We start from the raw sequence: 21,466 nt of genomic DNA, 5'->3' as shown, positions 1-21,466 counted from the left end.
GTCACAGCTGTGCAAAGGTGAAAGATTAACATGCTTTATCTTTTAATTTCCTAGTCTGTGAAAAACTATACCAAATGTCATGTGCGGAGCGAGCAGATTTGTAACAAGCTTACTAGCTGTAAGAGCTGTTCACTGAACTTGAATTGCCAGTGGGATCAGCGACAACAAGAATGCCAGGCTTTACCAGGTAGACTTCAGCCTGGCCAGGGGGCTTTGTGGAGGGAGGAACAACACTGTGGGGCTGCACGCTTCTAGAATTAAAAGTAGAATAAAATAAAATAAACCAACAACAGGTGAACTGTTTGAGTAATAATAGTAATATTATTGCAACAAAAGTTTATATATTTGCCTCCAATTCTTTTAAGATGGTCCAGGTTTCTTGGATTTATTACTCTGTTGGCTTGATCAAAATCTTTTCAGTGAATAAATCTTGAGAACCAAGAGAAACAAGTACTCTGCCTTTTATCCAGATGTATAAATGCTGACATTTTCTAAAGTTTAAAAGTATACAGGGGACATAACTGTATAATGTATTTATCAATCTATGTTTTAGATAGAGTTGCTATTTTAGGTTATGTTTGGATGCTGTGCATAGTCTTATTATTGAATATTAAACTTTTAAACTTAGGAAGAAGTGAATAACTAAAAATGAACACTAGGAAGCACAGATTATAGCTTCATTCCTAAACATACATGGAAGGAGACTCCTTTCTCCACAGTTACAATGAGGACATCAAAGGGCCCTGCTTTTATCAATATAATTGGGCTGTGGAAATTAGATTTGGAGGACAATTAGCTACACTTGTAGGAATAACTTTGAAATTGCTTTTGTTATGTGCTGGTAATTCTATTAAAGAGATTCTGTACTGTGTAAATTGGCTCTTGGAACATAGATATCGTAGCGATTTTACTTGTTGAGTTACCATATGCCAGTATACTAGATTTACACAGAAAAATGAACAAACAGTGAAAACACTTTAACACATTTATAGAGCCATAGAATTAAAGAAAAAAAATTAAGATCTTCTGTGCTCATTATCTACCCAACTATAGAGGAAATATGTTTACTATAGAATATTGCTATATTTAAACTTTTTATTTTTGAAAATTATTAAAACAAATGCACAAGTATTTAGAGTTCTGAAATAATTGAAAAATCTACACAATTTTTAGTAATCTAAAACTAAGATTTTTTTTTTCCCTAGCTCATCTCTGTGGAGAAGGATGGAATCATATTGGGGATGCTTGTCTTAGACTCAATTCCAGTAGAGAAAGCTATGATAATGCAAAACTTTATTGCTATAATCTCAGTGGTAATCTTGCTTCATTAACAACCTCAAAAGAAGTAGAATTTGTTCTGGATGAAATTCAGAAGTATACACAGCAGGTAACGACTATACTTATTTATATTATGGAAATATGCTGATAATCCCATAATTATTGGCAATGATTTATTTTTGTTTAGTAAACAAATTGAATACAGAAAAGTGGAACTGAATCCAAATGTGAACTGGCAGAGGACTTATTCTATATGTTTTTGGTAATGTGTTCTGAATTGTTCATCTCATGTCTTATACAGTAAATCAATGCACTGTCTTACCAGAAATCATCTCATATGAATAAAATTAAACTGTGTGCATATAATATAAGAATGTGTAATGATACATTGTAACAGAGGGAAGGCCACAGTGCATTTTTTCTTTGATCCTATGCAGACAGGTAAAGGAGAGTCTTGGAGCCCTCGGTGGCTCTTTCAGGCCAATTTTACCAGGTACATGGTAGGCAGCAGTGCCGGGGTGGGGGGCACGGGAGGCTAGCAGGCCTCCTAGCCTCCTGTGAATCTTCACTTCCTGGGCTCTCCTGCATTCTCTCCTGTGGTCTCTGCTTTTCTTTCTTCTCTTCTGGTTCTGTTCTTCCTCTGACACCGCCCTTATAAGCCCCCATCTCAGCCCAGTTGAATCCCACCTACATATGCCCACACCCCACTCCAGGTGCCCGCCATCAGGCGTGCATTCAGGACTGCAGGGATCCAACATCAATGCTAATGGCAGGAGGGCAGAAAAGCCTGACACTTTACTTACCCTACATACATCCTTTATACCAACACACTGGCTCTATTAGTATATATGTGAGAGAGAGAGAGAGAGAGAGAGAGAGAGAGAGAGAGAGAGAGAGAGAAAGAGAAGAGAGGAGGCAGGGAAAGAGAATTGTGATTTAACTCTTTGAAATAATATGCTGAAGATTAGCAGGACTAAAACCTATTTTTAAAGTATGTAGACAATACAGAAACATGCTGTAATGCAACCATCCTGCACCGGGTAGGTTCAGCACCCGTTCAAGCAGTGGTGTTGGTGTTTTAGCTTTTTCATGTTTCCTTGAGAATGGTAACAAAATATCATTTTTTAGGAAACTTCTAGGAGGAATTTATAGTAATTATTTTATATTCTTGGGACATTAAAATATCGTCACCTCTTGAGTGGATTAAATAGATTAGGAAGTAATTTTCTAAATCTAATTTGAAATACTTTCTTTAGCTTGAATATTTAATATAATGTAAACTTTACAACCAGGCTTTTGTATTTTGTTTTGAAAATTAAATTAGAACTCATTATAGTTTGGGTAAGCAATAAGGTTAAACAATAAAGGCCTCAAGTCTGGGGATTATACTAGATTCGGGTGTAATCATAATACCTTGAGGGCTTGTTGTGACAAATAAATGAGATATTGCTTGTAAAGAATACAGGTAATTTTAAATTTTGAGTGTTTAATTGTGACTATTATTATTTTCATTTAAGCTTTGTTAAGTTTGTGTCTTTGTTCCCATTACTGCTATTGAAACTATTTCATGGAATCATTTTTTAGAGAATACGTTACAGATTCATTTGATAAATGAATTTTTACAGATTCATTTGATAAATAGTTAATGTATTGGTACTCATTGTGGAAAATGCTTGCCCCAGAGTCATGTTTTAATTTTTCCATGTTGAAAAACATTTTCTTTCCCTGTAGTTTTGCTAGAACATTTTATCTCTTAAGATAATTCCTGATGTAGGATGAATAATAGGAACATATGTTATTGATTTGCCTTTTGCCTCTAACAAGGGAATATGCATCTGGTTTTTAAAGAGTGATATAAGAACAGCTTTGCATAATTGTTAAAAAGTAGGCAAATTAAGCATATTCCATTTTGAAATGTTGGGATGGACATTCAGTTCACCGTTAACTACCTTTCAGTTGGCAACCTAGTGTTTGCTTGAAAATATAGAGATCAAAAGACAATGACTGTTCTCAGTTGAGTGGGAAGAAAGGTGAACAATTATACTGAAATGTGATAATTACAATGATAGATGCAAGTGATGATATATGAAGATAGAGGGTAGATATCTAGCCAGTAATTAATGATAAAGATTTTCCAAGAGGAACACCACACTCAGTGACTTTAGAAAGACTTTGGCTTAGCCAGTACATGAAGATATTTGTAAAGGAGACCAGAGAAGCTCCTGTTTCTTTTCTATTAATTTGTCTTGCATAGGAGCTGCCGGCTTTATAGCTGGAGAATAAGATGGTTTGGTATCGTGTAGGAGAAAACTATTAATTTTTTTTATTATTTTAGAAAGACATGAAAGGTAGATTTGTAAAGTTTTATTTTTAATCACATGATGTGTACAACATGATATACCACCTAAATTAAACATACTCTCTTTATATTCCTGTGATCCCAGGAGTTTAATTTCTTTATTATAAAATTGAGAGATAATTGCCAATGAACTTTTGAAAATTATACTGAATATATATCACAGTTTATTATTGGAAGATTTACATTCTTTGAATTTTAGAAAGTACTAGAGTTCTGTTGCTTTGTTCCTTGTTTAAAATATTTATTATTGATAGTTCTTACACTATATCCTTGAAATACGCTGTTTTAGCAGGTACATATTTTGGGGATTTTTCTTGTTTAGTTTTATTAATAATAAAGACTGGATTGACCACTATTTTAGATGTGTCATGAAGTAGATTCAGTAGTTTGTGGACAAGAATGCCTGGTAATTGATTGTTTTATTTTATTAGAAACTTAAGCTTTTGTTAAATTTATGCTTTGGCAATAACTTCTGCAGGATATCATTCCAGCAAGCATACCTATATACAGTAGAAAACAAATTATATGTTGAATCACTGCAGTTGTATGAATGTAAGATAGTCCTTCCTTGGTAAATAAAGTGACAAATTTGTGCACTTTAAAGAGATATTCTGGTTCAAATGATCATTTACTTACCAGAAATGGCTAATGAAATGTTACAATAATTCTAGAGTGATGCAGTAAATTTTCATAATATAGTAATTTATCTTTCATTTTCAGCTCGCTGTCCAGTTCATTTACTGAGTAATAGTTACTTTAAATGTTTTATCAATTGCTTCATTTTTCTGTTCCTCTCTTCTTCCTCCCAGATTCTTATCATGATATGCTAGCAAGTAATATTTCATTTTAAATGACTTGTCTTTACTATAGATAATTTAGAAGTATAGGCAGAGTTGCTGTAATGTGAAACACAGTCATTAATCAGAAATATCTATGTGGGGTTGGTTCCTGTTGTTATTATCAAGAACTTTAAAATGTTATAGCTTTTCTGTTATTGAAATATCTTTCAACATAATGTATGAAATATGAGATGATCATGATGTGAATCAGCATGTACATTTTTATAATTAGAAACATTATTATATATTATTTCTGTCTCAGGAATTGAATGGTGAAAATTAACCATCTCTGTTCTAATGAACTTGGTTTAGCAAAATTTGTTGACTGCCTACTATGTGCCTTGTATTCTAGGTGATATATGTACTGCCATGATGAATATTCAGAAGATCTAAAAATTTTATCTAAGAAATATTTATTGCATTTTTACTATGTAAAATTTATGGTTTTTATATACTTTATAAATTTCTAGGTTTATGGCCATCTGTCTAAGCTGTCCTGGATCATTTGCACAACATATTTAGAATAGATACTGGAGATACCTATATCTGCATTTGTATCTATAGCTATATATCATCTCTGCATTTTTATAGACATTTATATATCTTATTTTTGTATTGTTAAAGCCTCAAATGGGGAGACATTTTTCTCCACCCTGACAGTCCATAATGTAAAAAAAAGGATGATGTGGAATTTTGAAACCACTCCACATTGTAATATATTATTTTTAGCTTAGCAACTTAACAAAAATATATTGTCATGTATATCAAAGTGGAAGTGTTTAAGAATAAAATCAACAAAGTAAGAAAACAGGTGTTCCCAGTGCTGTGCCCTCACAGAAATATTGGCTGTTCAAGTCACTGTTTTTGTGAGGAACCTAGGGGAGAGATCGGGGCACTGGGGTGGAGCACAGAAATGAGAGAAGACTCATTGAAAAAGATAAAAAGCAAAGGTTTACATTGTCTCTATTCTCTTTTCCCCACACCTACCCAGGGCAATGTAGGATGGTGACAGATAGCCTTTGTGAAGGAGAAAGAGAGTGAAGTGAGCACCAGAATTTGCTCCAGGTCAACCCTACTGAACCCCATTGCTTGATGGCCCCTGTGGAGCCAGACACAAGGCTTGGCCTGTGTCCTCAAGCTCTAGGCTGGTACCTGCAGACACAGTCTCCACGCTGGATTCTTGTAGCCTTAGGCTTCAGCAGACTGAGGTTCCAGGCACTCCCCCTCGAGACTCCAGCACCAGGCTGCTTCCTTAGGCCCAGGAACCTGGCCCCCTAAGGCAGACTCAGGCTTAAAGCCCTGCCCTATGAACCCAACATTCAAGCTTCCCCTCAGGTCCAGGTACCAGACCCACCCAGAGTGGCCCCGGCAGCAGGCTAGCCCCTGTGGACCAAGGACGCAGCCCTTGCATGTTGGCTCAAGGGCCATGCTTACCTCAGTACCCAACTGGCTGCCATGAATTTAGGCCCTGGTATCAGGTCATCCTCACAGACCCCGATTCCAGGTTTGTCCTCATGAATCCAGGCACGCCGTCTGTCTAGGTGGACCCAGCCTTCAGGCTTGCAGCTCTGATCCCAGGTACTTTGTAGGTCTCCGTGCACCAGGAGCCAGAATTACCCACTGAAAGGACTCCCATATAAGTCATGTTCTATTCTAGATTATTCTCCAAAAAAACCTGGAATTGTTACTTATATCTGGTACTAAAAATTACTAGAAAGTCAATTATATGTATTTTCAAACAACTTTCAAAGAGGGTTGAAATCTTTTTTTTTTTTTAAAGATTTGTTTATTTATTTATACAAGAACTGGGGTACAGCTCAGAGGCACGGGAGGGTGAGAGAACTCACCAGAGACAGAGCAGGGAGCAGAACAGGCAGATCAATTGAAGCACATTGCTGAGGAGAGCAGTGGGTGAGACAGGAGAGGTCTTCAGCACCATGTGGGTATCTCCCCTGCCGGCCGGGATCGAACCTGCACTGCAGAGGCTGCGGACAGCTTCACAGCGCTGTGCTCAACCCGCTGCACCACCAGGGAGGCCCTGCTTAGATATTTTTATATCTAACTTTTTTTACTATACCTTTTGTGATTCTTTACAGAAAGTATCACCTTGGGTCGGCTTGCGCAAGATCAACATATCCTACTGGGGATGGGAAGACATGTCTCCCTTTACAAACACAACACTGCAGTGGCTTCCTGGTGAACCAAATGATTCTGGGTTCTGTGCATATCTAGAAAGGGCTGCAGTAGCAGGTTTAAAGGCTAACCCTTGTACATCTATGGCAGATGGCCTTGTCTGTGAAAAACCTGTCGGTAAGTAGTACCGTAAACTAGTATTTCTTTAAAAATATGATGTCTCCAACCCCCCTTCCTACTATCCCCTCTTAAAGTGTGACATTTTGTGTGTCTGAATTAACTTTCATCCTCTCTTTATTATACTGAGTCCCTGGGTTTGGTGGTTTTTGGTTTTTTTTTTTTTTTGTAAATTTTATTTTTATACACACTATCCAGTTATATTAGTGACCTCAGCATTAACGAACCAAATGAAATTTTATACAATCTTTATTTCTTGGTTGAAATGCTGAGATTGTGAGCATACAGTTGCTTACACTAACAATACATTTTTTTAAAAAAAGATTTATTTATTTTATTTATTTATATAAGCACTGGGTACAGTCAGAAGCGCAGGAGGGTGAGAGAATTCAGCAGAGCCAGAGCGGGGAGCAGAGCAGGCAGAAGGACCGAAGTACACTGCTGAGGGGAGCAGCGGGCGGCAGGAGAGGTCTGCGAGCCATGTGGGACCCTCCTCTGGTGGCCGGGGAGCAGCCGGAGATCGAACCGGCGCTGCAGAGGCTGCGGGCAGCTTCGCAACCTAGCGCTCAACCACTGCGCCACCGGGGAGGCCCAACAATACATTCTTAATTTGGTCAATTTTTTTTTTTTACTTTTATAATAATAGTATTTGGAAGAAACACTAGTTGTTAAGATTAGCAACAAATTAATATTTTTTTTTAGTTTTCTTTGTATAGATCCTTCTCCTCCTTTGTTAGGCTTATTCCTGGGTATTAATTTTATTTTGGTGAGATTGTGATTGGGATGGCTTTCTTAATTTCTTCTTCAAATTCATTATTTGTATACAGGAGGCAACTGATTTTTGTGTGAATTTGCTGAACTGGTTTATTGTTTCAGTTTTTCCATGGATACTTTGGCGTTCTCTATGTATATTATCATATTTGTCAGTATGATAGTCTTCTTATTTCCTAATGTGGATTCCTTTTATTGTTTTCTCTTGCCTAATTGCTCTTGCTAGGACTTCTGATACTATATTGAACAATAGTGGTAATAACAAACATACTTCTTTGTGCCAGAATTCAAAGGCATCAGATTTTAGTGGAAAGGCTTTCAGCTTTTTACCATCGAGGATGATACTACTTGTGGGTTTGTCATAGATGGCTTTTGTTATGTTAAGAGACATTACATTTACCCCCAGTTTTACAAGGGAGTTCATCATAAATGGGTGCTGAATCTTATCAAATACTTTCTCAGCATCTATAGATAAGATCATGTGGTTTTCCTTTTTTCTTTGTTGATGTGGTGTATTACCTTGATTGATTTTTCACATGTTGAAAATCATTTTAATTTTGCAGATCTAGTAAGTCAGTAAGTAAAAAGAAACATTTCTGTGTCATCTTTTGATGGATTTTTTAAAGTGAGAAATGAATATTGTATTTCCTCTTATTTTCTTAATTCTCATATATTACTATATTGTATTATTATTGTTTCTCTTATTTTCTCTTAAAATTCTGTATTTTTTTATGGCAGTAAAATATACATAACATAAAATTTACCATTTCAACCATTTTTAAATTACATCTACATTGTTGAACATCTCTCAGCACCATCTATCTTTTTCATTTTTCAGAATTTTTTCATGTTTTCAAACTGAAATTCCAGTCATTAAACAGGAATTCCCTGTACCTTCCTTCCCCCTCCCTGATAACTACTTCTAGTTTCTGTCTCTAGGTGTTTGACTACTTTAGGTACCTCATGTAAGTGAAATCAGTATGCATGTCCTTTTGTGACTAAAGCATAAATATATCTTCAAAATTCATTCACGTCAAGCATATGCCAACTTTCCTTCTTTTTAAAACCTGAATAATTGCTCCTTGTGGGTATAAGTCACATTTTATTTATCCAGTCAACCATTGATGGACATATGAGTTGCTTCCGATTATTAGCTATTGTTAATAAAGATGCTGTGAATGTGGATGTATCAATATCTGCTGTAGTTCCTGCTTTCATATTTTATGGGTAGAACCATATCATATGGTGATTTTATGATTAATTTTTGGAGTAATTACTATACTGCTTCACATAGAAATGGTCCCATTTTACATTCCCACCAGCAATGGACAAGGATCCAGTTTCTTCACATCCTTTCCAATGTTTAAAAAAAAAAGCCACCTTAATATATGTGACACATATCGTATTTTACATAAAGATTTTATAGTAATTTTTTAAAAACTTTGTTTATAGCAGAGACGACATGTTCACTGATTTGCTTTGATGACAGACGGACAGACCATCTTACCTTCCATTTAACCTTGCCATGTCGTTCATGCTGTAATTTTTATTTCACACTTGTCTTAATTGAAACAATCTTCAAACAGCAAAACAAACAACACTCATATACTTGTGTTAAAATACAGGTAAGTAAAATAATTGTTTTTGTTGATTTATTCTAGTTAGTCCAAACCAGAATGCAAGGCCATGCAAGAAGCCGTGCTCCCTGAGGACGTCGTGTGCCAACTGCACGAGCAACGGCATGGAGTGCATGTGGTGCAGCAGCACCCGGCGCTGCGTCGACTCCAACGCCTACATCATCTCTTTTCCGTATGGACAGTGTCTGGAGTGGCAGACGGCCACCTGCTCCCGTAAGTGTTTATCTAGGCTGGCTTTTACTTAACAGCAACAGAAATCACTTTTCTGTGATGGGAAGTAAAATTACACCTTTGAGGAGGGTTTTTTCATTTGTTTAAAGATTTATTTATTTATACATACAAGAACTGGGGTACAGGCCAGAGGTGTGGGGGTGAGAGGATTCACCAGAGACAGAGTGGGGAGCAGAACAAGTGGATCTACTGAAATACACTGTTGAGGGGAGCAGCGGGTGAGTCAGGAGATCTGCTGCACCATGTGGGTAACTTCCCTGGCTGGGGATCAAACTGGTGCTGCAGAGGTTGGGGATAGTTTGATAGTGGTGAGACTTTAGCCCCTGTGTCACCAGGGAGGCCCTTGAGGAGGGTTTTTTTTTTTTTTAAAGATTTATTTATACAAGAACTGGGGTACAGGCCAGAGGTGTGGGAGGGTGAGAGGATTCACCAGAGACAGAGAGGGAAACAGAACAGGCAGGGTGACTGTAATACTCTATTGAGGGGAGCAGCAGGCGGAACAGGAGAGGTCTGACATGCTATGTGGGTTGCTCCCTGGCTGGCAGGGATCGAACCGGCACTACAGAGGCTGTAGACAGCTTCACCTGCGGCGCTCAACTGCCTGCGCCACCAGGGAGGCCCCAGAGGTGTTTTTTTTTAACAAAAATGAGAAAAGAATTATTACAACTTGCTTTAAAACCTACCGGTTCTATAAAGCTTTGATTTCTGTTGTACCATAGCATTCAATTCAATTAATATGTTAACCTGCATGTTAATATTTTGTTGCCTGTGTCTTCCCTCCCAATCCTGAGTATCTGTTACAAACGTGCTCACTTGGAGGGTCACTTACTGCTTTGCTCTGCTTCTAGCGCAGTTCCTATGTCTTGTTTCTCTTTCATGACTGATATTTTTGAGGAATCTATACCAGTTGCTTTGCAAGTTTCCCAGTTTAGATTTGTGTATTTGTTTCTGTGTGATGCGATTCAAGTAAATCAGTGTTTGACAAAAATATCACGTCACTGGTGGTATATTGGCTACAAATGCGGCTGTCATGCCAGCACATGGGAGTCATGTTAGCAGATTTGCTGTGGGTGATGCCTCTGTAGAAGATCCTATCCCTTGCTAGTATAATGTTTTATAAGGGCTCTAGGATGAGGATGCCCCTGACTGGGGGCTGTGTGGTTATGAGAGTGGCCTTTCTTGCAAATACAAATTGCAGCAGGTTTCTGCTGCCAAGGAAACTGCATGATACTACAGTGGTAGCCTTGCAAGGATTTGACACTATTTGCAACTCCTTTTGCTTGGGAGACAGTAGAAGCTCCTGATCTCTGCTAGCTCCATGCCAGCAGAATATATGACTTAACTTTCCACAATCTAGTCTCAGACAGGGAGAACATAAGTTCTTTCTACAGAACTTGTAGCGTTCACTATGTGGAAGAGAATTCTTATGCCAGTCTGATTTTCATTCCTTTGTGGGGTGTCTGGTTTTTTCCCCCTTTCTTTATCCTTAGCATTCAAATTTTTATAGTTTACTTGAAATCGCATTTCCAGTAAATCATGTAGAATTTTAAAATAGATTTTCATTATGTCTTTCAGTCTGGAGAGTATTTCTTTATGTACTGAAATAGTTTTTCAATGTCTAGATTATTTTTTCCTATTTAGTTCTTTTTGGAAATCTTAAAATGGTTGTTGGAATTCCTAGCTATATCGCAATATCTCTTAAATTCATGTGTACTTTCCATTTCTTTGTTTGCTAAGATTCAGATATTTTCTCTTTTTTAATGGTTTTTATTTAGGAGTTTTTATCTATTTATAGTGAATTTCAGGGACCTTTGTAATTCTACCATAAATTTTGTAATTACTTTGTTAAGAAGGTAAGTTAAAGGTGTTTATTTAAAATTGCATTTCTACCACTGAGCTGGATAATGATGACCACAGCTGGGGTTGTCGTCTGAGCATGTAAGTCAGTTCTTCATTTCTGCTTTTATGCTTCTTGGTTTTAATCTTTAGCTTCTGTTGTTTCGATTGTTTTACGGGCTTTCTTTTCTGCTTCTATAATTTGTTGTTCCATCAGCACTTGGCCTTGTCTGCTGGAGTTCTCATTTTCACAGATCTTTTCTTTTACTGGAAAACCTAAAAATGGATAAATAGAATTAGAAGTTTAATAGTTTATCATGCAGTCAATGTAATAAAACCAGGATTCCTTCATGTAACATTTCCTTATTTGAAAAACATTGCATGTTGTATTTAAGAACAGTTGAGATTTAATTTGTACATAATGCTTTTAAAAGACATTGTATTAGTTATCTTTCTTTGAAAAGATGGTCCTAAAATGAAATTTGCTTTTTCTTGGAGATATACATACACTACAAATATTACTAGATTTATCCTGGGTGATTGATACCCTATTAAGATATATTTTGCTTCATCATCTGATATTAAATAATTGGAATGTCAAGATAAAATAACTAATTTGATATATTCCACTGTCACTTATTTTATGGCAATCCAATATAGTTTTGAAGACAATTAGAAGAACCCTGTCAACAATACTGTGAACTGACTGCAATCATATATATAAAACAAATCTTTGTGTCAATTATTTATCTATAGTTTTAACTTCAGGCATTTGAGATCAGTGACTCAAAGAATATTATTCTATTTAAAATTTATTATTAAGGAAATATGGGAGATGGTTTTTCTTTCTGACATCCAATCTGAAATACAACAAATCATATCACAATTGATGAATTTTTCAGTCCAATAATCTGTTATCCCTGTACAGTCACTATATTGGGTTCCTGATTTTCATTGAGACACTTGTGCCATTATGTTTGCATAAATCTGAGGAACATTTTTGTTTCCAATAATATTGAAACTCTGAGCGGCAGTTAGCATTTACTACCACAGCAACGAAACTGAGTTTGCCAGAAGTCCATCATTCTTTTCCTCCTGGATTTTTCTAGCCTATGAGTAGAAGACATCAGTCATGGTATTTTATATCTTTGTCACTATCTTCTATGAATAAACACTTCCCAAGACAAAGTGTGCTTTTTCTAGCAAAACATCACTTTAAAGTAATTAGTGATTAATCAGCCCAATATAGTATACTCTATTTGTGAATTAATAATTTAAAATACCAGATAACAACTGGCTTGAATATGATTGCAGACTACAATATGTTCATCCTTGGAAAAAGCATCATGGTATTCATAGACTTTGTTGAAGATCATAAGTTGTATATCAATTAAACAAAAGGTTGAGCTTCAGGTGAGTCTTAGAGTGGTATTCAGCAGCACTGCAAGCCAGGGAGACCCTTTGCTGCTGGTTGCCTCTGAGGAGAGTGTCTGCTTCCTGTGTTCCCATTCACGAAGTGTTACTTCATTTTGCTTTGGGTGAAATTGTGTTTATTCATCACATGATCAAACTGCCAGTATCTTGGACTGTTGTGAGGATCATTGTTGATGAGAGGCTGACCAAAGGGGGTGCAGCTCCCATGGGGGATGGGTAGACACCACTTGCACTAGTTCACTAGCAGGTGCAGACATTTTCATTGAAGGCCTTCATGTGGCATAGCATGAACAGCTCAACACCATACACAATGGCAAATACAGATCTGTCGTCTCCTGGATCAACTCCCCAAAGGTGCTAATACTGCAAAATTCTCAGTCCTTTTTAAATACCAACTTCATTTTTCTCCATGTCTGGTTATCATCTTCTTTCACCCTAAAGTCTAACCATTTATCTTTTTTTTTTTTAAAAAAGATTTATTTATTTATTTATACAAGCACTGGGTACAGTCAGAAGCGCGGGAGGGTGAGAGAATTCACCAGAGCCAGAGCGGGGAGCAGAGCAGGCAGAAGGACTGAAGTGCACTGATGAGGGGAGCAGCGGGCGGCAGGAGAGGTCTGCGCGCCATGTGGGACCCTCCTCCAGTGGCCGGGGAGCAGCCAGGGATCAAACCGGTGCTACAGAGGCTGCGGGCAGCTTCGCAACCCAGCGCTCAACCGCTGCGCCACTGGGGAGGCCCCATTTATCTATTTTCATGATATATGGCTTGTTTAAGTGATGTTATTTCTCTTTTTTTTTTTTTTTTTTTGTGGGACCCTCACTGGTGGCCGGCCGGGGAACGAACCGGTGCTGCAGAGGCTGCGGGCAGCCTCGCAGCCCAGCGCTCAACTGCTGCGCCACCAGGGGAGGCCTGATTGTTATTTCTTAGGTATTATCTCAGGAAAAGTTTATATTAGCTATAGATGACCTTTGACTGTTTTATTTTCAAATCACATTTGTCCATTAGTTTATAATTCTATTTGAGTATGAAGTCATATATTTGTTAATATTCCTGTTGTGCAGCTCAAAATTGTTCTGGACTGAGAACCTGTGGACAATGTTTGGAACAGCCTGGATGTGGCTGGTGCAATGACCCTAGTAATACAGGAAGAGGACACTGCATTGAAGGCTCTTCGCGGGGACCAGTGAAGCTTGTTGGAATGCATAATAATGAGATGGTTCTCGACACCAGTCTTTGTCCTAAAGAAAAGAACTATGAGTGGTCCTTTATCCAGTGTCCAGGTAATAAAAATGTGATTAAAAACAATTTTAATTTCTGCTTAAAACAAGAAGGGATTTTCTTTTCTTATAATAAATGTTTAGGAAAAAAGTGACAAGAGACTCAGATTTCAAAGATAAAAAATATTCTTCTCTATATCCATCTCTCTTATGCAGATGGTACCTATCTGGAATCATTAAGTAGATTAAACAGATGCATGGAATATAATAGCTAGATTGGCTTTCTTGTGAACTGTTAAGAGGAAAAAATATTGGCTTCATGCCAGTTTTCTGTCCCATAGCATAGTGTTTTCTGGTTTATAATATTATAATGTCAGAATTGAAAGGGAACTCAAGAGGATTCAATCAAACTTCGTGGCACTGTCCTCTAAAATACCTGTGATGGAGTCAGTTGGCCTCATTTTCAAAGCTACTATTGGTACGCACTATCATTAAATTTTGAAGGTATCAAAATGTTCAGGATTTTTCATAGGAAATCAGTACTTACATTGGATAAAATTCACCTTATTGAAAAATTAATTTAGTCATATTTTTATTGAGTACCTACTATATGCTTAATGGTATTTAGGTGAAATACTACAATTAAAAACTTAGTCTAAAATAATTGTATTCATGGAGCTTATATTCTAATTGAAATTAATAAAATTAAATACACATCAAGCTACATGGTTATAAGTGCTATTGAATCAATAAAATAAGGGAGATAAGGTATGTAATTTAAATAGGGTGAGGAGAGAAGACCTCACTGAAAAAGAACAATGAGTAATCTTCCTGCCCTGTTGGTTGGAGTGTAGACTGCTCCAGCCTCTATGAAAAACAGTATGGAGGTTTCTCAAAATATTAAAAATAGATTTAGCTTATGATCCAGCAGTTCCACTCCTAGGTATGTATCCAACAAATGCTAGAATACTAATTTGAAGGGATATAATACTCTGATACATATTTACAATAGCCAAGTTATGGAAACAACCTAAATGCCCAATTACAGAGGAGTGGTTTAGAAAATTGTGGTATATATACACAATAGACTAGTCAGCTGTTTTAAAAAAAAGAACTTTGCCATTTGTGACAACATGAATAGTGCTGAGGAGATAATGCTGAGCAAAATAAGTTAAAAGAAGGACAAATACCAGATATTTCATTTATGTATGGAATACAGAAAAACAAATCAAAGGGTCAGACAAAATCAAACCAATAACAAGCCCTAGAATATATGACTATGGAATTGAAGCTACAAAATGAGGGAGAAAAAAACAAAGAATCGGGGTGCACGTGGACTGTGTTAAGGGCTGAGGATGCCTAGTGGGTGTGGAGTGATGATGTGCATCTGACGAGGAGTGACCCTCTGCTTTGAATCATATACGCGGTGTTAGACCAATGTCAATGTCAATGCATACAACATATACCTGTCTACGAAAGGATAGGCTCATGGGGGTGTCTGTTAGGGAAAGAGCATGCGAAAGTAACAAACTGACTAGAATTCAGGGGGTGAGTTAGTTTTTTTGGGATGTGAACCCAGGAAGAACAATTGAGGAAATAGAACTGCAAAGAGAAGAGAGAAAAAACAATAACCTGCACATTATTAAGCTGGATACCACGCTGGAAGTATGGGACAGACTCATGAGGGCTCTGAAGAACCTTGTGGAATTCTCCCCAGAGTTAGCTTACTGTGGGGTGGGGAGGGGGAGACATTTATGTTCTAACTTTCGTCTTCCGTTGGTTGAGTGAGACACCTGGGCATATTCTTCTGAGCTGTGCTGGCACGTCTAATTAATGGCTTTCCCTTGCACCAGTGAAAATCCTGAAGCAGAAGAGTAGTGAGATCCTGCAGAACATGTATCACATGAGACACAGACAATGTGTTGCTTAGAAATCAGATGGACAGAGGGAACAATATTAGGGGTGCCACAATATTAGCTACACAGACTTGGAAATACATGTATATCCTTTCTAAATCACACATGCTATTTTTGTTTCCTTATTGTGCTGGCTAGCAATGACAGTACAACATGGAATTGAAGTTGTGAGAGTGCATGTGGATCTTATTTGGAATGGAATGTATTGAGCCTTGTACTTTAAGTTGAAATGAGCTAGTAATTTTTAATAAATGTACTTATCCGCTTGAGAGATTTCCCTTCTGCTGCTAGTTAGTTGAGCTTTTTGTGTGTGTGTGTCATGCATATATGTGTAATTTTTTCAAAGCATGCATCTGTTGAGATGGTCATGTAATTATTTTTGGTTTGTTAATGTGATTCATTAACTACATTAGTTTTTAATTTCTAAACCAGTTCTGCATTCCTGGAATAATCTACACTTGTACATATGTTATTCTTTTCTATATTACCGGATTCAATTTGTTTAAATTTTAAAAGTGTTTTTGCATTTAAATTGATGAGAATATTGGTCTGTAGTTTTCTTTCCTTCGTGTTTGGTGTGCCATCAGTGTAATGCTAGCCTCAAATTGAGAAATATTTCCTCCTCTTTTAATTTCTGGAAGAGTTTATGTAGAATTGGTATAATTTCTTCTTAATATATCTTTGGTGGCATTTACCTATGAAGACATTTGGGTGGGGAATTTTCTTTGGGAGAGGATTTCACTACAAATTGCATTTATTAGTAGCTAAGTGGCAATTCAGGCTCAATAGTTTTCTTAAGTGAGTTTGGTAGTTTTCGTCTTTCAGAGAATTTTACTTTCATTGTAAAAGTAAACATTGGTGTATTAAAGGACAAGCAACGAAATGTACTTAAAGTAAAACACAGAAAAAAGAATGACTGAAACAAAATGAACAGAACATCAATGAACTGTATGGCATGTGACAGAATAGTTCTATAACTGGATACTTGGAAGGAGGGGAGAGATATAGCCCAAATTTTTAATGGTCACAGTTTTCCCAAATTTGATAAAAACTGTAAATGCCCATAGGCAAGAATATGAACCTTTAGCACAAGAAACATGAGGAAATCTGCCTCCACACAAAAAGCCATAGAAAATGAGTCAATAAAGTAGATAAAATGAACTATTTAACAGTTTCCCAAAGAAGGCAAAGCAAGAGAAAAAGGAATACTGAACAGATGGGACAGTTAATTAATGGTAAAATGATAGATTGGAGCTTAGTCATTCAATAATCAATGCTAAATATGAAATGATATAATCACTCCAATAAAAACACAGATTTTCTCAGTAAAACGACTGAGATTTTCATATTGGACCCAACTATAGGCTGTCTATAGAAAACTTACTGAAATTATAAGGACATAACTATTGTAAAAGTAAAACAAACAGATTAACACTAGGCTAACGTAAGTCAAAGGCTATATTAGGATCAGCAAATAGAACAAAAAATACTACCGGGAATAGAGAGGGTCATTTCATAAAGAAAACTCAGAGAATTCATCAAGAAAACATAAGATTCCTGGGCCTCCCCTGGTGGCGCAGCGGTTGAGCACTGGGCTGCGAAGCTACTTGCAGCCTCTGCAGAGCTGGTTCCATCCCCGGCCTCAGGGCGAGGGTCCCACATGGTGCGCAGACCTCTCCTGCCGCCCGCTGCTCCCCTCAGCAGAGTACTTCTTTGTCAGTCTGCCTGTTCTGTTCCCCGCTCTGGCTCTGGTGAATTCTCTCACCCTCCCGCACTTCTGACTGTACCCAGTGCTTACATAAATAAATAAAATAAAATCTTAAAATATAAAAAAAATTAAATAATAAAAAAAGAAAACATAAGATTCCTAAATATTTTGACCTAATAACAAACTTTCAGAAATCGTGAAGATTTAATGATATATATGGCAGGGATTCTTTATTAATTCCCAGATATATTGTCAATTTCCTCTTTATACTTTGATATATGTTGCTGGCATCATACCAGCGGCTTTATTTTGGAGAGCGTATTTTTTTAGTACAGCATCACAAATTACCACAAAGCTAGGTATATAAAAAAAAAAAAAAAAAACCCGTAAGTGGATATATGTTAGATGCTGGAGCATAGCCTGCTTGGTTTCTCTGCTCTAGGTTTTATTTATTTATTTTTAAGATTTATTTTTGCACATAAGAGCTGGGGTGTGGCCAGAGGTGTGGCAGGGTGAGGGGAGGTGAGAGGATTCACCAGAGACAGAGTGGGGAGCAGAACAGGCAGACGGACCAAAGACACTGCTGAGGGGAGCAGCAGGTGAGACAGAAGAGGTCTGCTTCACCACATGTGGTTCAGCAAATTGGCTGGGATCAAACTGGGGCCATTGAGGTGATAGTGCTGAGTCTTAACCCCTAATGCTACCAGGGAGGCCTCCTGCTCTAGGTTTTAAAGGTCGAAATCCAAGAGTCAGTCAGGCTGTTTTTGTTTGGGAGCTCTGGGGAAGAATCTGCCTCTCAGCAATTTATGTTGTTGGTGGAGCTCAATTTCTTGCACTTATAGGCCTGAAGTGCCTATTTTCTTACTGACTGTCAGCCAGTGACCACTTCAGTTCCTGAAAGATTCTGTCTTTCTCTCCCACAAGCCCCTCTCCATCTTCAAAACTGGCAATGTAGAGCTTTGAAAACTCAAATGGAATCTCTTGCTTAGAACCACTTTCCTTAAGTACGTATCTGTTACATTTAATTTTAAGGATCATCTGATTAGGCCCATGCAGAATAATCTCCCTTACTTCAGTTCAGCTGTGCCATCTGTCCTGACCTAATCATCAGGGCGCCCGTCCCATTATCTATGCAGATTCCTGTCACTCTCACAGGGAGGCCATGAGTGTTGACTAAATAATGATTACAATAACCTAGAGTCACTGACCCTTAAAGCTAACCATCACATGATACAATTTACCTATTTAAAGTGTAAAATTCAGAGTTGTGCAACTACCACAACAGTTTTAAAAAAACCACCTTATCCTTATTCACAATCATTGCCTATTAAATCCCCAGCTACCTATCTCTGCCCTACGCAAGAGCTTTTATCTGATATTTCTATAGATTGTCTACTTGGGGCATTTTATTTAAATTGAATTATGTAGTATGTAATCTTTTGTGACTTCTTTCATCATTGTATAATGTTTTCAAGGCTTAGCCCTGTTGTAGCATGTAGCAGTACTTTATTTCTTTTAATTGCTATATTATAGTCCCTTATATGGATATGCCACATTTTGTTTGTCATTCATCACTGGATGGGTATTTGGTTCCAGTTTTTAGCTTTTCAAATAATGCATCCATGGACATTCATGGACACGTTTATGTGTACCTGTTTTTATTACTTTGGAAATGGGATATCTGTGTCAAATGGTAAATCTACATCTACCTATTTGAGGAACTGGAAAACTTTTTCAAAGTTGCTGCATTATTTACATTCCCACCAGCAGTGCACAAGGGTTCCAGTTATTCTACATTCTTGCCAACGCTGGTTATTTCACATCATTTTGATTATAGGCATCTTGGTGGGAGTGAAGTAGTGTAACTTACTGGAGTTTTGATTTGCATTTCCTCTGTGCCAATGATATTGAGCATCATTTAGTGAACTTATTGGCCATTTATACTTTTTTGGAGAAACTTCGATCAGATCCTTTGCTCATTGTTTAATTAGGTTGTTTGTCTTTATATTATTGAATTGTGAGCCTTTTTAATATTCAGAATGCAGTCCCTTATCAAAGATTTACTTGCAAATATTCTCTTCTATATTGTTTGTTTTTTCACTTTCTTGATTGTGTCATTAGGACATTTTTAGTTTTGTAATGTCTGTATAATTTTTTCTGTTGTTTCCTGGACTTTTGGTGCACTACTTGTGAAACCATGCATAATAAAGAATCCCAAAGGTTGGTGCCTATATTTTCTTTTAAGAGTTTGAAAGTTTTGACTCTTACATGGAGCTCTTCAATGCATTTGAACTAATTTTTATGTATGGTATTAGATAGGGATCCTACTTAATTCTTTTTTATGTGACCATCCACATGTTCCAGAATCATTATGTTGAAGCCTTCTTTACCCCTTGTATTTAGTTTTTATTTTCTTTACAATCTGTGTATTGTCATTTTTATATTTTCACTTTCTTTCCTATGTTCCTGCCTTACTGTGTATTCTTGAGTATATAGAGCATACTTTTAATAACTTTTAAAAATCCTCTGCTTATTTTACCTAGTACCATTTTTTGTCCATTTCTATTGCTGTATATAGACATATATATAAATGTACACATCAATGTGTGTGTACTTTTTTTTACTGATTGTAGGTCAAACTTTTCAGTTTAGTTTCTTTTGATAATATCATGGACATTGTGAATTTTTACAGTTTATTCAGTTTTGTTCTCTTTCTTTTAATGTGATGTATTTTATTCTGGCGTGCAGTTATGTTAGTTGGAATCTATATGATCATTTAAAAAATTATTTTTAAGGTTTATTATGGCATGTATGTAGTAGCCCCAACTTCTGCTATTTTATTTTCGCTATTGACAGTGCTTTTCCTGTGGTCTCTATACAGTGCTTTTTGTATAATGAGGTCCTTCCATTCTAACTAGAGGTAATGCATATTACTTCCTGTCCCATGTCAGTTCTTGGTGTTGTTTGACTGTTTTGTGGTTGTTCTTTGTCTAGCTTCAGGGAGTTTCATACTGTGTGAATTATTACTTTGTTATTATTTGTTATTAATTTATTATTCAACCAAATACTCCAGGACACCTCTCTGCAGATTGTTTTTTGCAACTCTCTGATGTAGTTATTTAATATATTTTGTTTAGTTTTCTTGCTGTTTACAACTGGAAGTCCATTCTTAGAGTGATCAATCCTTCATGGGCAAAAGTGGAAGTCTTCTGTATATTTTGATTTACAAAGAACCTTTTAAACAGCATATAAAGTTTGCTTTAAAAAAAGTCTAGTCTGACAATCTATCTTTTATCAGATTGTTTAGTCAATTTAGATTTATTGTAATATTGGTATTACTAAGTTCAAGTCTACCATCACGGTATTTGTTTTCAAGCTTCCCTTTATTTTTTCCTCTATTGTTCCTCCTTTTGCCTTTTTTGGATTAATTACATGTTTTAAAGTCCATTTTTATCAATTTTATTGGATTTTTAGCTATACCTCTTTTGTGTTTTTTTTAGTGACTGCTGTAGTGATTGTAATAGTCATCTTTATCTTATCACAGTCTACCTTGAATCAATATTATACTACTTCATGTATAAGGTAAGAATATTACAATAGTGTAATTCTTCCTTTCCAGACCTTTGTATAATTATTGCCATATACTTTATATGTAATTAGCTATATCATATAAAACACATAGTTTTATATACAAAATCATGGCAAGAAAAATATATTTTCTCATGTATCGATCATTTCACTTTTTCACTATAGAACTGAATTTCCTTTTGCTATATTTGTTAGCTTGATGAACTTTACCCTTTAAAATACTGTGTTTCTCATTTGTAGCCATAAATTATTTTAACTTTCATATATGAAAATAGTTTTAATGTGTATAATTTCATATTTGAGGGTTATTTTTACTGGAGTTAACATTCTAAGTTGAAAGA

General features: G+C 36.5%; 1 protein-coding gene across 1 annotated transcript in view; it reads left to right on the top strand.

Moving 5' to 3' along the window:
* The window catches only part of ATRNL1 (attractin like 1), a gene marked incomplete at both ends in the record, with an annotated part of 464,603 nt that overhangs the window by 71,034 nt on the left and 372,103 nt on the right, over positions 1-21,466 (top strand). The window contains 5 exons of the mRNA XM_084245317.1: positions 55-187; positions 1,206-1,387; positions 6,573-6,786; positions 9,219-9,407; positions 13,758-13,976. Of these exons, the coding sequence (XP_084101443.1) occupies positions 55-187; positions 1,206-1,387; positions 6,573-6,786; positions 9,219-9,407; positions 13,758-13,976 (937 nt within the window). The remainder of the gene's footprint in view (positions 1-54; positions 188-1,205; positions 1,388-6,572; positions 6,787-9,218; positions 9,408-13,757; positions 13,977-21,466) is intronic.

Source organism: Talpa europaea, assembly GCF_964194135.1.
Source record: "Talpa europaea genome assembly, chromosome: 10".
In the NCBI taxonomy this organism is placed as follows: Eukaryota; Metazoa; Chordata; class Mammalia; order Eulipotyphla; family Talpidae; genus Talpa; species Talpa europaea.
This window is presented reverse-complemented; position numbering and strand designations above follow the sequence as displayed.